The sequence below is a fragment of the Canis lupus genome, chromosome 14 (assembly GCF_003254725.2).
Source record: "Canis lupus dingo isolate Sandy chromosome 14, ASM325472v2, whole genome shotgun sequence".
In the NCBI taxonomy this organism is placed as follows: Eukaryota; Metazoa; Chordata; class Mammalia; order Carnivora; family Canidae; genus Canis; species Canis lupus.
In genome coordinates this window covers 4,037,378-4,056,090 of record NC_064256.1, presented here as the reverse complement: position 1 = coordinate 4,056,090, position 18,713 = coordinate 4,037,378, and the positions used below count along the sequence as shown (strand labels likewise).

The following is an 18,713-nucleotide window of genomic DNA, read 5'->3' as shown; positions in this document are numbered from 1 at the left end:
GAAAGGAATATAAAAATAAGCCAAAATGTTAACAGCAATTATCTCTGGATAGTGGTCATTTAACTGACCTTAGTATTTTTTTCTGTTTACTTTCTGATCCTCACGCAGCGAATATGCATGCTTTCTATAATGAATAATAACAATACAGGGGGTTAATCTTATATGTAAGTTGGGAATCATCAGGTACCTAAATTATACTGTGGGCAGTCATGTTGCTTTGATCATGAACTACCACTCAAACGTCTAAGAACATGCAAGCCAGGACTGATCAACTACAATCCTATTGCATAAATTCTACTTTTATTCCCAAAGTGCTATAAGGGCTCTATTTGGCTAATATTATGATAGGTGCTGAAATCTGAGAGATACTGTAATTTGCCATCTATATCCTATAACCCTAGAATGGAAAAAGAAGAGAGTTACAAAACAGCCTTCCCTGGACATTTCTTTCTTGGTCCATCACCTTTGTTCTGGTTTCACTGTCTATTCATTCAGTGTGGACCTTGAATTAGTTTTTGGAGAAATGGATTGCACATTGGCTTCCTTTTATTTTCTCTAATGGCACGTGACCTCTCCAAGAAAGGGAAAATACCAGAGAACAAAAACTGATACTTTTCTTATCAATTTTTAAACAATTTTTAATTGCCTGCTGAGCTGGGTACATCACCTAGTCTCATTTTACCTCTCCACTGAATTACTAACTACACTCCAATGAACACTAAAGGTTTGAGAAGGTAGATGTGGATTTCTAGGAAGGGTGAAATGGAAGGTAAGTAGTCAGGACCCCAGGCTTCAACCAGAGCAGCCCCACTTTTACCTAACGGGAAAATCGTTTGCTACGTTATGATGCACAAAGACAAAAGAACTTTATTCAGCCATTAAAAATTCCATTTCAGAAGAACATTCGTTGATGTAAGAAAAATGTTCATGATGCTAAATGCTATAGGCGCGTTGTTCAAATATTTATCCATTCTTATATATACAAATTCTCATATATTCTAAGTATGTAATAGACCTAGGAAATAAAAATTGTCTAGAGGAAACATACCCCAGTGTAAATCATGGTTATACAAGAATGACAGATTTAGGCGTGCCTTTTAAATTTTCTCCCTGCTATTAATAATCATTTTTAAACATGTTTATGTAGTCTTTGCTTTTAAATCTTTTTTGAATAGTTCTTTAAAAAAAAAAAAAAAAAAGATTCCCTTTCTTTAAGAAGATCATTCCCTCAAAGTCTTTGCTCTACATTTTTCCCTTTCTAAAGCCCAGAAAGTAAAATCAATCAATCAATCCCAGAAAGTGACTGACCAAACCTTACTCACCTTTGCTGGAGACTTCCTGGACTAAAATCTGGTGGTTGCAAGCAGAAAGAGAAACAAGATAGGCTGCTTGCCCCCAGAGGTTTCAAATACAATGAAATCAAAATCGGGGCAGGGGTGGGGAGAGCAAACAAGCAATATCCCTTCAGGCAAGATGCTTGTGCCAGTGTCTCCCTGTTGATCTTTACTGCAATAATTCTCTAGTTACCTGCTTTAAAAAGTCCTTCACGGTTAATCTTTGCAAATTGTCAACAACTTGTGAAAGGCAAAACACACACACACACACACACACACACACACACACACACACACAAGAAAATCTAAGCAAAGAGAAAGACCATGCATTTTGTCAACACTAAAAGCTGGTAAGGCATCATTAGCTTTTCCCAAACATCAGTGATCTCCTTGTAGACAAGACATTTCTATTAAATCTTTAATACTCACCAGGTGCTTTGCCTTGGCTCGTTCTTCTTCACTTGATATCCTCTCTCGAAGAATAGCTCTGGTTAACTGCTCATTGGCAAAAGCCCTCTCCCGGTCCAGTTCTTTGCCTTGCTTTAGTCTGAAAAGACAAAAAAGGACTAACTTTTGGAAAAACTATGTTATTGGTTATTATTTAACAAAATACTTAAATAAAAAGAGAAATAGCAGAAATCACCTTTACCTATATTTATTAAAAGCAGGTATATTTTCTAGTTAAGGCCCCATACAGCCTCTGCCCAAGCATTTAAAATGGCAGAATTCAAATCCCTAAAAAAGTTTATTGATAGGACTTGCTTAACTAGTTTTACAACGTTCTTATGTAAAATTGAAATGTGCCCACCTAAAAATTCCATCCCTGGTGCCTCCATTTGTCCTCTGGAGATACAAGCAGTAAATCTAATTAACAAGCCATCTACAAGACAAATATTTGAAACTAACCATCATCTTCCCCTCAAAATTGCCTCATCCAACAGTTTGTTGAATATACACCCGCCATTGCATAAGGCCCTAATGACAAAATGCTGAACAAGAAAGGATGGGTCCCTGTCCTCAGGGATCTTACATTACAGCAAGGAATTAAAAACATAATTAAGATCTCTTCCCTCAAGATAAATTACTCCTACTTTCCAACGATCCTCATCTGCAAAAATGGCCAGACCTTTGAACAGCAGGGATCCTCACTTCTGGAATGACTCCAATTTGTCCCTTAGCCCCAGACCAAATGTAACACTGTGGACATAGTCTAGCAAAATAAGACAGCAGAACTTCACCTCCCAAGGTCTGTACACAATACTAATTCTATTAATGAAGCATCTGACAGCACTGGGTTTATCAGTAACCTCATCACACAATTACATCATATTAAGTTACAATCCACTAAAACCCCTCATTGTGCATGAAAAAGATAAATTACTTTGGCACCAATTTTCACCATAATGCCTGGCACATAAAGGCATTCAGTAATCACTGAATACATTTTAGTCTAATCTTATGGACAAAATTTTCTGATTGCCTTTTCTTCTCTTGAAGAATAACCCCTCTACACCATCTTATCCCCAAAGGTACAAGCGATGCTTTAAGAAGAAAAGGTAAAACTGTTATGTTGATATAAGTGAAATTCTGAGTGAAATCTACTTTGTAAGTAAGTGGTAATGAAGAGTACCAAATTGAATTCAATACTAGTCTATCAAATTTGTTTTTAAAAGATTCTTGAAAAGAACTAAAGAAAATAAAAAATTCTATTACTATTTTTAAATTGCCACATCATCCAGATACTCTGAAATTCTCAGAAGTCAATTACAACCAAATTTCATTATAATCAATTATTTTTTTAAAGATTTTTTATTTATTCATTCATGATAGACACAGAGAGAGAGAGTGAGAGGCAGAGACACAGGCAGAGGGAGAAGCAGGCTCCATGCCGGGAGCCCGACGCAGGGCTCGATCCGGGACTCCAGGATCGCACCCCGGGCCAAAGGCAGGCGCCAAACCGCTGAGCCACCCAGGGATATCCATTATAATCAATTATAATTAAAAATAGAATCCGAGGGGTGCCTGGTGGCTCAGTCAGTTGAGCATCTGACTCTCAGGTCATGATCATGGGTCCTGGGATGGAGTCCTGAGTAGGGCTCTCGGTTGGGGGAGGGGGGGGCGGGTTCTGCTTAAAGATTCTCTCCCTCTGCCCCTCCCTGCATATTCTCTATCAAATAAATCACTAAAAATACATATATATAAAATTGTAAAATACATTCTTAAAAATTGAACCCATGTGTTTTTATGTCTTGAATAAAGATAAATAATAGACATACATTAAAACCTACACTTTGAAGTTCTCTAAAACAAAAGTAACCTCTAGAAGCTTTTCCTTGAGACACCTGGGTGGCTCAGTGGTTGAGCATGTGCCTTTGGCTCAGGTCATGATCTCGGGGTCCTGGGGTTGAGTCCCACATCGGAATCCCCACGGGGAACCTGCTTCTTGCTCTGCCTGTGTCTCTGCCTCTTTCTGTGTGTCTCTCATGAATAAATACATAAAATCTTTAAAAAAAAAATTAGAAGCTTTTCCTTAAGCAGTAAGAACAATTACACTTACATAAACCAAATTTCTCCATATTATTTCACAGTAAGTTCAGCAGCATCAATACTATCAATACAGTAACTCAGTGGACGTGAATACTCGTAAAAGAACACTGATCATTAGAAGTCTCGCCACTTCTGTAGAATAGCAGCAGCAGCATCTGTGGGGATCTGTTAGAAATGCAAACACTCGGACACCACCCACACCTACTGAATTACAAAGTGTGGGGGTAGTGCCCCCATAAACTGCCTTTTAATAAGCTCTCCAGGTGATTCTAATGCATACTGAAATGAGAGCCACAGCCCTCAATTACCAAAATATACTTCTACCCACATAAATCCTGGAGATCTACAAAAGGAGAATAACAACAAAAATGAAGTGGTCCACATAAGAACAGTGTGCTGGTAACTGCTGAGACTACTGTATCAGATTATGAAATGGTGCAGTTAAAGCATTTTACTGGCATGTCATCCACAAGTAAAAGATACTACCTAGGTTACAAGTCAAGTGGAAACTAAAATAAAATAATAAAAATTACTATCATGCCTAGATCACCTACCATATGCCAAGCACTCTGCCAGGGATTTTACATCCATATATACAACTACTATAAAAATTACATTATTAATTCAGTAACATAAAATGAAGACTATTCAACTAAATCTTCTCATATCTACCACATGGGGTGTAGCATATTTTAAAGTATTGTTTATCTTATAATACTTACCTGAGTATTTTTTTCTAATTTAATTTATTTGCATATGATACCAATTTTAATTACAAATGGAGTTAAAAGGGGCTCAACTTAAAAAGTTTTGACAAACTAATGAAAAAGAAGCAAAAACTTGAGCACAAAGGCCTTCAATGTTATAATAAAAATAAGGTATCAGTTTGCAATACCTGGTATAGATGCACAAACTTTGGAGTTGGGAGTCCTGGGTCCAAATCAAGGTTCCAGCACGTACTAGCTGAGTGAAGACTTGAGTTAACCTCCCTGGGTCTTGTTATGCTCATGAGTAAAATTAACTGGTATAATACCTACCTTACAGGGCTCTATGTACATAAAGCACTTAGCACAATGCCTGTAATGTAATAAGCACTCGACGCTATTAGGTTAAGTAGTAGTGATAATAATAGTACCCACTATGGGGTCAGCAATACTAAAAGAGGAAGAAAATCTCCAAATTCACTAAATATACCATGACTGTATCCACTCTGTCCTCTCCATCTTTTTTCCCACATTTTCACCAATAAGTTCTGCTTTATTTTTATTATCTTCAAGGACTTCCAAAATAAAAAACTGACAATGACCTGCAGCCCTATCCCTTTCCCACTTGCCTATACACACACACACGTATATGTATACACACATGTATATATACATACACACGTATATACACACACACATATATATACACACACACCCGTATACACACACACACACACACACACACACACACACACACACACATATATTTAGATATATGTCCTTACAAATAGACCTGCATCTTCAGAAAGTCAGGCAGTAGTCCCCAGGAAATTCTTATTACCTATAAGCAACTTAGCTGTACAATCTAATAAACCTGTTTTCTCAGCTTTAAAATATGATGATTGGGGGATCCCTGGGTGGAGCAGTGGTTTAGCGCCTGCCTTTGGCCCAGGGCGCGATCCTGGAGACCCGGGATCGAATCCCACATCGGGCTCCCGGTGCATGGAGCCTGCTTTTCCCTCAGCCTGTGTCTCTGCCTCTCTCTCTCTCTCTCTCTCTCTCTCTCTGTGACTATCATAAATAAATAAAAATTTTTAAAAAAATATGATGATTGAACTACATAATCTTATGGTCCCTTGAAGGTAAAAGTTTTACAAACACCATACATTAAATACTTTATTCTTCATCCCACAGAAACTCTTGAGAAAGTTGGTGGCGGAAGATAAATGAAACAAAGGAGTACTATCCCCAAATTTTTATCATTTTTCACTCAGAGGGCACTTATATTTCTAGTCTCATCCTTAGATTTTCCCACTAGATAAAAACTATGAACTAGGCAAGAACGAATGGGTCTCACAAATTCATTCAATAGATAATTATTAGGTGCCAGACATTATTCTGATCACTGAGAACAAAATGGTGAGCACAAGGGACACGGTTCCTACCCCTGTGAAGCTTAAACTCTGATGCACCTTTAAAAAAAAAAAAATGAGGCTGCTCTGACACTATATGGATGGGAGCAAATATCTGAATTGAAATCTAAAGGATATTAACTGAGCAACCTGGAGAAGGAGAACGTGTTTTAGGGGAAACAAGAGTCAAGTCCAGAGGTACTGAGAAAGGCTTCTCTTAGAGCTGTGTGCCTGCTGATTCGGACAACAAAGGCTGGCAGATCTAGGGTCACACAAACACACACACAATTATCAATAAAAATTAGTGCAAGGCTTTGAAGGATGCCTGAAGCTTAAAATCACCTTTGCAACATTAGAAAAAAATTTTTAGAGAATTTTAGAAGTTTTGCTTCCTTTCCTATTATTTTTTTTTTAATTTTTTTTTTTTATTTATTTATGATAGTCACAGAGAGAGAGAGAGGCAGAGACACAGGCAGAGGGAGAAGCAGGCTCCATGCACCAGGAGCCTGATGTGGGATTCGATCCCGGGTCTCCAGGATCGCGCCTGAGCCAAAGGCAGGCGCCAAACCGCTGCGCCACCCAGGGATCCCCGTTTCCTATTATTTTGAAGGGAAGAGTTTCAGGTAGATGGTGTCACTAAATGAGGTTTTTTTTCACCTCAGAAGTCAAAACAACAGATGAAAAATTGCTAAATTGTCGTATTCCTAAGTTCCCCAAATCTCTCCTCCACAAAATTCATTTACAGCAATACTTTCCTTCTAAGTTCCCTCTTTCACTGATTTAGATCATTTTCCTACTGCTTTGCTATGCTCAGAAGCTCCCAATTCTTTTCAGAGCTTCCTCTCTGGGGCCCTTGCTTGGATTATTCCATCAAGCTATTTTACTCAATGGCCATCTATGAAAGGTAGAAGGCATTTCATTTTTCTCTTACTTTGAGCCAAAAGCGTTGACCCAGTCTCACTGGGTGCTACTATGGCCCAGTGGTGGAGCTGCACATCAGAAGCCAGGTTGTTTTGTAAACACCCCAGAAGGGAAACAAGTGAAGTGCTCCCCCTCCACCATAGAAGGCAGCACTTTACTTCTTTGAAAGTCCCTGTTAGGTGAAAAGGAGGCATGAGATAAAAAAGGCCATTATTATAAAGTTTCCAAAGCTTTAAGAATTATCTCAAAATAAAACTAAACAAACCAGGTATCTTGGAGAATAGAATACATTCTCTTTTTTATTTATTGGCATTCCCCACTTATTATTTCAAATCTCCTGGTCCAATATTATTCTACATTAAGCCCCTGATTTAAGTTTCATTTAAATCTCCTTCTTTTAAATACATATCTCTCCTCATTTAAATTCTCTAGAGTTTTAAGCAAAGAAGTAGGAGTTTAGTGTAAACTTTTCTTATTTGCATTAAGTAATTGGATAGCTTGCCCAAGCTTAATGAAACAAATACCAGTCAGCTCTGCCCTTATACCTCAAGCCCTAGCAACTTAGCTGTTTTTCCCGGTATATTCTCAATCAGGTGAGAGATTTAAGATACACCAGCAAAATAAATTTCTAAAAACCAGCCAAATCTCCTATAATGAATATTATTATAACATATCCTTTTAAATGGAAAAAAATAAACTCATATACATTCAGCTTTCATAGATATCTAAAATCTAGTCCTACATGTTTCAGTTTCTATAGGAAAAAACACCCAATATTATTTTATTCCAAAGAATGTAAAGATTTAAAGAAAGTGGGAAGGGCATTTTAAAGATAGCTATAGCATGCATTTTGAATGTAGTCAACTTCATTATCCTCCATGAAGGAAGCATTACTATCCTCCTTCTTTTATAGGAGAAGGACGGAGATGTACAAGACCACATGGGAGACATAAAACAATCTGATCTGATTTCCAAAGCTATGCTTCTTAAACCTCCTAAAGAGTCAATCCCTCTACAGGAATTAGATTCCACTACATTATTCACCTTTGTGGTCACATAAGCACAGTTTTTAAATCTGATATTATTCATAATTATTTTTTAAAGGCCCACTTTTTATTTTTTTTCCACTCTATGAAGTCAGAGTTTGCCAGAGTCAAAATCATGACCAGCCCTTTCCCAAAGTGGTTTGGCTTTCAGCAGCCCAAAATGTTTCTCTGAACCTGCACACTGCCCATGTGGCCATTCACAAACACTCAGATTTATCTTCATGTATATTGACACCTAAGTAATTCTATACAATTCTAGCTTAGAAAAATTACTTTATAATTTAATGTATAAGGCCATTATATTACTGAGGAAAGATGACAAGAACCTCAGATAATGGGTAAGAATAAATGGGAAATGAAGATTGTTAGAGATAAAGTGATTTGATGAAATTACTTATCTACACCTGAACTGTGACCATTTTACACAGACAATATCTGCAAGTATTACATGTGCTTCACTCAGACTGTTCCAACACTGGAAGAGAAAAATGAGCGACTACAACCTCAAAGGTCATTTCTAATGCTAATGATGAATTTTATTTTAATGCATCATACTTTGTCAGAACATGCTGAACCAGCATTCAAAATACTGTTTACTATTCATTTTTTAAACAGAAAAGCTGAGCTGGGTAATTCAAGAAGCTAATTATTAGACTATTAAAAATAATGATGGAACAAGTATACAACTTTTTATTAGTAGGACTTTATATAAATAAGAGTACACAACAAGCTTAATTCTTCTCCAACTCAAATTATTTCAAATACTGCCAAGAATGTTTGTGCACTGAGGTTCCAAAACAGATACATGAAGATCTAGGTACTTTAATATACCCACAATACAGCCTTATAACAGCCATGTGTCTCTCTATATGTAACACTTATATGTATCTGTATGTAATATCTATATGTACAGCAGATAAAAAGAGTTAGTATTTAATAATGCTGACTTTTGTGCCAGGCACAGGTCTAGGCGCTTGTCAGGTATAACTCACAACAAACCTATAGAATCGACTATTGTATTTTGAATTAGAAAGTGGAGACAGAAGTTACATAAAACCAAAGCTTATGTAAGTTAAATAGTGCCTGGCTCTTGGCTAGCATTCAATAAATATTTTTGAAAGAATACAGAGTATGAGCATAGTATAGTACAGAACATAGGTATTCTTTATGTAATGGTAATTTAGCAATAAATGGCACTTCTTGGAAAGTTGAAGGACTGCAATCTAACAAACCATATACTAAGTCAGGTATTATTAAACCAGCATTATGACCTGGCTCTGAATATAACCAAGAAGACATTTATTTTTGTCATCTATGTTTTTACATAAATACCATTTAAAATGTCATTCAGAATTTAACAATCAAGGTTTCCTTCCTTTGCACAAAAACATTTTCTAAAAGTGATTTTAGCTTACACTCAAATTTAGTCATAGTTAGTCTGGACATTTTCCTGCATAGCTTCTAAACGATGCTGGAGGAAAAACTCAGCCCATTAACTGGAAGCCCACAACTTTTATTGGGGATTACCCATAACCATAATCTTAACCAGAGGGAGAAGCAAACTCCCTGCTGAGCTGGGAGCCCCAGATGATGTGGGGCTGGATCCCAAGACCCCGAAACCATGATCTGAGCCTAAGGCAGACGCTTAACTGACTGAGTCACCCAGGTGCCCTCTATTTCAGTTCTCAGGGGAAAAGTTCTACCTGTCTTGGTTTTTTTAATCATTTTCTTACCAAATATATTCTCCTACTGTGGTGAAAAATACATTTATATTTGAAAAGAATTCTGATTTTATTCTCAAGTTAATGTTTTCATAACCATGGCCCATCAACCTCCCTGTCCCTCAGAAATCCATAATTAAATTCCCTAGGAGGAACTTTCATGACACCCTAAAGCACCCCTGTCTTCCTTCTTCTAGGACAACCTATAGCTACTTCTTTATCTGGCTTAAGCTGAATATTCAGAGGCATCTTAAACCAAAATAGTCAACTTTCTTTTTTTTTTAATTTTTATTTATTTATGATAGTGACACAGAGAGAGAGAGAGGCAGAGACACAGGCAGAGGGAGAAGCAGGCTCCATGCACCAGGAGCCCAACGTGGGATTCGATCCTGGGTCTCCAGGATCGTGCCCTGGGCCAAAGGCAGGCACTAAACCGCTGCGCCACCCAGGGATCCCAATAGTCAAATTTCTACCTTAAAGAATACATCAGTTGTCACAAAATTCAAAATACAACTGAATAATGGTTGGAAGGGAGAGGGAGACACACTTTTAAATTGAGGCATATCAGTTAGGGCTTGAAAGCCAACTGTTCCATAGAAGTAGGATAAAATAAACTTGCATGACCTGTTGCTTGTCTAGATAGTGTCTACACTCCTTCCCCCTCCAACATTCCTTTTGTGGGTGCTACAGGTGTTTATATACTAAGATGCTAGAGGAGGACAACCACAGAGTCAAGTGGAAGAGAAAGGGACAAGAGGACAAGTGCAGGCATCACTAGAGCGCATCTATCTCATCAGCCCACATGAGACACAGACTGAGCCAGGGACATGTGACAATGTGAGTCAGCTTCCTCTGGAACACAGAAAACTAGGACATCCCTGGTTGAGAATCTAAGATACCGGGGGGAGGCTCTCATAAAGAGGACCCAGTTTTGAAGAAATGACAGCACCGAGAATCCTTCAGTATAAGAAACATGCATCAAGCCTTTTACAGTGATTTGCATTATGTTTCTTCTTCATAAAAGATGCATCTTGTCAGGACACCCATTTTGAAATTATGTCCTTGTTAAGTTGGTAAGTCTGGAGAAACTTTTAGCCAGAAAGAGAGAGAGAAGATATTATTACCATTCTCCATTCTAAGACTTGCAGAGGAAAAAGAATCAATGCTTCTTTTCTATTTCAAAGAACTTTCAAGCTTGAACCAAAGTGCAACCTCTCACCCTCCACTGGCAGTATGCCTCTGGAAAGTACAGATTCACACACCACCTAACTCAATCCATCTCTTTTATGGGAGACGTTTTAATGCTAAAGCTTATTAGCATATTCCTCCAACAGGCCCAGAGTAAATATTTTTAAGGAAAGAATGATTACAAAAAGTCCTTTATTTTTCTTTTTTGAATCAAGTACTCTTCAAATTTCTGTTTTTTGGCTTCTATTGAGCTGCTAATTTGAATGACACATAAAGGTTAATGACTCTTTGTTTTTGTCAGGTGTGCTTGTTACCATTCCATAATCGTGTTTCTTTATTCTGGCTGGTGCTTATAAACTGAATTGCACCTTTTCTCATATTTCTGTTTGTTTTGGATAGCTTTGCCAACCCATTAATTTTTAACCTTCATTTATGAAGGTTAACACAGATTACTTTAAGTGTATGTCATATAATACATAGCTCCTGGGTGGGTAGGTATGTCTGTGTGTTAACACAACCTGAGAACCTTGATCTTTAAAAGGACAGTGCGGCCAGCCACAATTATTAACAGTATAATAACTAATGCACTTATCTTTATTTCTTCCATTTTATATTATGTTCACTATTAATTTTACTTTGTTATCTTTTATCCCCCTTCATTGTTTCCCGGTTATATCAAGTTACTATATATTCTCTTTCTCTCTCAAAAAGACCTATGGTGTACTTTTCTACGCAATTCGTGGTCATTCCTTTCCCCTCATAGACATATTCCCCCCCCTGCGATTGTTTAAAAACACAATTCCTACTATTTTCTCAACCACTACCCTCTGCAAACTCAGTAAGATGAAATCATTTGAATACACTGACTTTTTCCCACAACCCAACCTTAGCTGAGTTCAGTGCTTCAAATTCATACAGTTCTTGGGTTTTCTCTTCAAGGATTTCTCTCCAATTTCAAGAATCCATATGAATAGCACTTTTATTAGATGTTCTGTCTACCATTCATGCATACAATACAAAGACTGCTCCTCATGGATGCTTCCTCTCTTCTCCACTTTTCCCTATATTGAGATATGTTGTGATGAATTTGTAAGTTGGTTGGAATTCTCTTTAAGTATTTTCCTAAGATGTTTTACTACATCAGGTATTCATCTATGACTCAACTTCACACCCCTCTTCTATCCTTTGCTTTTGTGACGTGAGATCTGGGAGTCTCTAAACCACATTGCTGCTCTGCAGTTGGGTCCCTCTTAGGCTCTGCCAACAGAGGGTGCCAGAGGGAGACTGCAAGGCTGGGGAGAGGAAAAAAAGGCACTCTGCTGTTTGCTGTCTATGCCTTTCAGCATCACTCAGGCCTCCTTATTTAATCCAGTTTGCCCACACTCGCAAAATCAACCTTGCCGCACCCCACTCTGGAGACGTCAGCCCTACCTACCAGGATGATCCTCAAAACCTGGGTCCCAGACACACTGGCTTCTCCTCCAAGCTCGGAGATAGACAGGTGCACCACCAGCCAAGAGACACCTCCTCTTCTGAGGCTGAACAGTAGTTCACAGGACCCCTCCAGCAGGTTCAATGTTTTAACAACTGCCACTGCTTCCGGCCAGGGCCACCTCTGGGACACCTGCAAGCTGTACTGTCAAATACAATCAATAATAGCCGCACAAGGGATGCCTGGGTGGCTCAGTGGTTGAGTGTCTGCCTTCAGCTCAGGGCATGATCCCAGGTCCGAGGATGGAGTCTCACATCAGGCTCCCAGGAGGGAGTCTGCTTCTCCCTCTCCCTGTGTCTCTGCCTCTCTCTGTGTGTCTCTCATGAATGAATAAATAAAATCTTTAAAAATAATAAGAGCCACACAAATATAGCTATTACAAACTGAGATGTGTTGTCAGCATAAAGTATATACTGGATTTTTACTACTTAGTATGAAAACAATAATGTCATGTGTACCATTAGTAAATTTTATGTTAAATGATGATATTTTGGATATACTGGGGGAATAATATATCTTCAAATTATTTTCACCTATTTGTTTATACCTTTTTGACATGACTACTAAGACAAATCTTAATGAATAGAAATATACATAAGCCATCTATCTAAATAGCACTGCCTTAGGGGTCTTTTTGTGTATTGTGGGTTGTTTCTTCCTGCCTGTTCTGCCCTTCAATACTTCATTAACAATTCTTTTATTAAATTCTCTCTGTAGGATCCCTGGGTGGCGCAGCGGTTTGGCGCCTGCCTTTGGCCCAGGGCGCGATCCTGGAGACCCGGGATCGAATCCCACATCAGGCTCCCAGTGCATGGAGCCTGCTTCTCCCTCTGCCTATGTCTCTGCCTCTCTCTCTCTCTCTCTCTCTATCATAAATAAATAAAATTTTTTAAAAAAATTCTCTCTGTAAAAGTAACTGATAAGTTTTATCTCTTTAATGGATTCTGGCTGCTAATCAGAATAATGTTTTGAGAATATTAAATTCTCAAAATCCTCATACACTCCTAGGTCCTTTTTCACCTGACAGGTATATGAGAGCTCAATACAGAATTCAGGAGTTTCAGATTTTTTTTTTCTCAGGAATTCTGAGAGTCATTCCACTTTATAGATTACAGGTTGGCAGAAGAAAAGCCTAAATCAGGCTGATCCCATTTCCTTTATAAATTAGTGGTTTTTTCTGTCAGGAAGCTTATAGGATTTTCTCTTTATCTCTAGAGTTGAGAAATTTTAGTGTCTATGAGTCATTGTGCATTTGCTCTCAATCAACCCTCCTAAACACAGAAGCCCTTTGATGTGTAGACTCCAGCCTGTCTTCAGCTCAGGGAGGTGTTTTATACTGCTCAATTACCCTTGTTCCTCTTTCTCTCCCACTTATCTCCACCTACAATTTAGTCTATTTCATCAACTATAACATGCACGGACTTATCTTCCCCATTCTTCAATATCTACAAAATCAAGATGCATCTTAAAATCAATATATCTTACCATCAAGTGGCAACAGGAGCCAATGCCACAAGCATCAAAAGCACCACTGAGATACTGCAAAAGTTCTTGCAGGAAACACCTTTTCTGAACACTCCTCTCATGTGTCTATCTGGCTGCAGTGTCCAGTAAGTGCCTTCTTTTCATCTGTCCACCCACCAGGGTGTAGGCCCAGCTGCTGGGCCACGTTAAGTGGAGATACCTGTTCAACGGTGGGAGATGAGGCAGGGTCTGCCCTTGGGGCCCAGTGGTAGATTACCAGCTGAGAAGTTTTCAGCCCCCCATCAAGGGAACCAGGAGACAGTCTCTCTGTTCCCATCTCTCACCCAGACCAGTTGACAGGGACATGGAAACCAAAAGGTTCTCTGTGGCGCATTCAGACAGACTGGGGCCAATTCTGGTGCTCTGTCAAAACTAGCCCACTAATTCACACCGACCCATCAAATGTTTTTCTAACCAGTGCCAGCTGGGAATGAGACTGAAACTGAAATGGAAGGACAGTGGAGACACTTTAGATGCTTTCAAGCCTCCAACTCCCTAAAATCCTCTCCACTTTTAACATTTCTCTTGCATTTTTACTCTTTAACACTAAAGGATTTGTTAAAACATTTTAGGGCAGAATTACCTGATTAAAAGTGCTGGATGAAACAATATTGGGCACTGTCAATTCTTATGGAAATAATTTCCCTATATCACCTCTTCCCTATAAGGTGGATTTTCCTAAAAAGAAATTTTGGAGTGTAACATGGCTCCCCTATACTATAAACACGATGACATCGTCATACATATAATATGTATATTTTATATATATACCAAAAATATGTAATATATACTATTAACACCTAAACAATCAAACAGGAGCAATTTCACATAAGGACAGAATGGCATGACCCAGTTTTGCAGCTAATAATAATCAAGCATAATTGAAGGACAGGTCTAGGGAATCAAGGAATCAATAGAATGCCTGTAACACAGAGCAGTGCTTTGATTAAATATTACACAGTAGTAAGTTCAAGATTAAATTCCATGGCAAGCAGCTACTCTATAATCCTGGTGAAATGCATAGCCAATTGCCACAAAGGTCAGCCTGGGAGAAGAGTGACATCCTCTTTGGAAAGCTGAAGAGCCTAATGAAGTTGTATGTGAAACAGAAAGACAACCCTCCCCCCTCCACCCTACTCCACCCAAGGAGTATGTGCAGCCAGACCAATTTTGTTCTCAAAAACCTAATGGAAATAAACTACAACAAAAGGATAAACAGCCTCTTCGGAATCAAATTTTACATCACTGAGCACAGCCATAATTATTATTAGCTAGTTAAACACAGACCTTAGAAAAGAATATCGGGCAGCCTGGGTGGCTCAGCAGTTTAGCGCTGCCTTCAGCCCAGGGTGTGGTCCTGGAAACCCTGGATCGAGTACCCGTCAGGCTCCTTGCATGGAATGGAGCCTGCTTCTCCCTCTGTGTCCGTGCCTCTCTCTCTCTCTCACTCTGTGTGTGTGTGTGTCTTATGAATAAATAAATTAAACCTTTAAAAAAAAAAAAGAATATCCATCCATCTCACATGCGACTAAAGATGGCCCTATGTTTCTCACCTCAACTGCTCTATAACCTCAAAAGAAATATCAGGTGCTGAAGGGGCCTCGTCCCTTCAACCAAGCTCACCCTTCTGTGACAAGTCACCTCAGTCTGCATAGGAGTCCAACAGACAACATTAGCACCTACCGTGTCTGCTCCACAAATGCGTTCTCCTTAGATAACAGCAGCTGATTTGCATGCCTCTCTGACACTATATTCATCAGCCAAAAACTTATCCTTTGGCAGATGTTTTAGTTCATTATCCCCTATGAAATAACACTAAAGAAAAAAAATTCTAATAAAAATGCATGATCTGAAAGCCACGCTAAGCAGCATACTGGATTTCATTTAACTTCCGCCTTTAAAGCAGAAAAATGTACCACTACGGCCAAAAATGTGTACCTACTGTCATTCTAGGGTTCATGTTCACCCCCTGGATTGATATTTTCCATCTCTGACTAAAAAGTAAAGTCACAGACATACTTTCGGATATAAGAATTATTACCGTTCAGAATTCACATCAAAGATAACAATGAAGGAAACAAATGGAGCCACCTGAAATGAAAATGCATTAAAAAGTACTTTTTTTTTCTTTTGGCTAGTTCAGTATGTAGACCATAGTGCAAAAACAAGGAATCAACCTGCAGGAGATGGGGCAGGACATCTGGGCCTTGCTGGTAAGGAGTCTACCAGAACACTATTCCATTTCACTCAAACAAAAGGCATTCAGACCCATGTGGTCCTTTCACTCTATTCCATTTCATTTGTTGTTTTGAGTCCTGAAGAGTTTCACATACAACTGATGCCATTTAAATGAAAGAATATGCATAATAGCATAATATTCACCTAATATTGTAACAGCTACCATTTTGGGAGTACCTCCTTGCACCAGGTATTTTAACAGGTGTTTTACAAACATTATTTCATTTAATCTTCACAAAAATACCACAGAGTAGTAGTTTATTCACCTTTCAGAGCTAAAGAAACAAAGCAGAGACAAATTAAATACATTGCTCAAAAAAATCACCTATGAAAACACATGATAAGACTTCTATTCTAGATTTCTGACTCCAAAAGCCATGTGCTAGTCACTGTACTACATGATCTTGATTGTGTGAACCAAAATACTTAAAACCCCTCAAAGTAAAAATGTCCACTGTTCCAATTCAAATATATTAACATTCACATCTAGTCTTTCTTGCCTCCCCAAAGCCCTCCATCTTTTATCATTTGGCCATAAGGCAACTGCAAAAGGCAACACACGTAATGATATTATGTGGCAACAAGTGGCTAACAGATGATACAGAATGGGCTTCCACTTTTCTCCCCTCACTCACAGACTCCCGAGGTTGAGATATACTGCTAGCACTATTCCAAAGGTATAATCTGTATACATAAAATTACAATAAGTGAAGAAGCATTAACTAAAGATTATATAACCATATTGATTACGACTACAAAATACCATGGGTAACAGAACACAGAAATTCAAGATCTGGATTGGGTCTTTTTCTCTTCTGAGTTACCAGGGCTGCGAAGGTAATAAATTAACATTTCAGTTCACATAAAATAGCTATGCAGTCCCTCAAATTTAGTAGTCATAGGGGTCCCAAACCCCTTCACAGATCTGCAATATAATTCTAAGTGAGAAGAGGACTGCAGTGTTGCAGTGAGGAGTGTGCTCATCAGGCTTTTGACCCAGACCGTTTACTCCTGGGCAGCCTAATCCAGAAGAAAAATACTGTGGGTGGGAAGCAAAGCCAGAGGAAAGAATTGCAAGATTAACTACAGTTAAAAAACATTTTGGGCACGCTGTCTACCTACGTGTTACACAAATGTTTCGTAACATAAAAACTTCAAAATGATTAGGTAAACCACATCTACTCATACAAATAAAAACTGTGTTTCCACAATGTTAACAACCATTTCTAAATTTCAGCTCTATTATTGGCCTGAGGAACTGAGGCTTTTTAATTATGCAGCATTAGTCACTGACATAGTGCTCCAATTCCACGCAGCACGAACCATGTTAGCTAAACTAACAAAATGAATAATTTAGCTCTCAGCCAGCAGGAATTCACTACGCCACCTTCATTATTTACTTCACAATAATGATTTACTTCTATCATTTTTGAAATAACAGCTGTAGGTGTTCAAGATGAGCCCATGGGCTACTTACAGAGCTTCAGATCCACGTATCACAGGAAAATTAATTCATCCCCCATTCAAAAATATTTGAGAAATCAAGGATGTTTTAAAATCAACCTACACTCTTTAACAGAGCTCTCTCATTAAATTCCAATCCCATTAAATGTCAATAACCCTAACGTATAATATAATCAATGTAATCATACTTCAGCTAAAGTTCATAAACTGTGGTATTGCCACTGCACAAAAAAACAACATATCTCATCAATTGTGTATTTTCACACCTTTTACTACTTGGCTTTTTTTTTAATCGCACCAGAAAAAGGATTTATTTTTCTCCCCCCACCACCACTTTTTTTTTTTTTTTTAATTTTTATTTATTTATGATAGTCACAGAGAGAGAGAGAGGCAGAGACACAGGCAGAGGGAGAAGCAGGCTCCATGCACTGGGAGCCCGATGTGGGATTCGATCCCGGGTCTCCAGGATCGCGCCCTAGGCCGAAGGCAGGCGCCAAACCGCTGCGCCACCTAGGGATCCCAAGAAGGAAGAATTTTAGACACAAAAATACCTCTATCATTCCCTTCATGAAAAGAATTTTATGGCTTCTCACTGTAACTAACAGGGTTGGGAAAAGCAGCAAGAAACCAGATGCGTTCACAGCAATCCAGAACAAATTTGGTCCAAGAGACCAAGGTTTGTACTCACTCTCTCATACACTCTGCCGAATATCAAGTGTCTCGGTTACCCCACAGTTCACAGGAGGCCTATCTAGCTTCGATTCTGCAGTGATGATAGCCATCAGGGAGATTTGAAAAATGGTCCCTGAATTAGATACTTCAGTTTTATAAGCAGCTAGAATTGTACTAACTCATATTCAAGTCCTAGTTAGAATAATCTTAAAGATAAATAAATACTGTCAAGGAAGAAAAATTTCAGGGATAACTATAAATTTCATTAAGATATATAGCAGATGTTATGTGGAAGATGAATATTCATTCCATCTGGCTTCCACTGCCATCCATTTTATCTTTACAGTGATTTCCAAATATCCCAACTCAAAATGCTTACATTGTACAAAAATTCAACTGCAACACGTTTGTGGTGCAAACATTTTGTCATTTTTTTGCTTAGTTCAACAT

The 18,713-nt window shown here is 38.4% G+C and overlaps 1 protein-coding gene across 3 annotated transcripts in view; it reads right to left on the bottom strand.

The window, feature by feature from the left end:
- The window catches only part of CHCHD3 (coiled-coil-helix-coiled-coil-helix domain containing 3), a 277,972-nt gene that overhangs the window by 178,377 nt on the left and 80,882 nt on the right, over window positions 1-18,713 (bottom strand). For all 3 annotated transcript variants that reach the window (XR_003145765.3, XM_025471692.3, XM_025471691.3), the window contains exon 4: window positions 1,764-1,881. Coding sequence is in view for 2 of the 3 variants with exons in the window: in XM_025471692.3 (XP_025327477.1) it covers window positions 1,764-1,881 (118 nt within the window). In the remaining variant the exon portion in view is untranslated. The remainder of the gene's footprint in view (window positions 1-1,763; window positions 1,882-18,713) is intronic.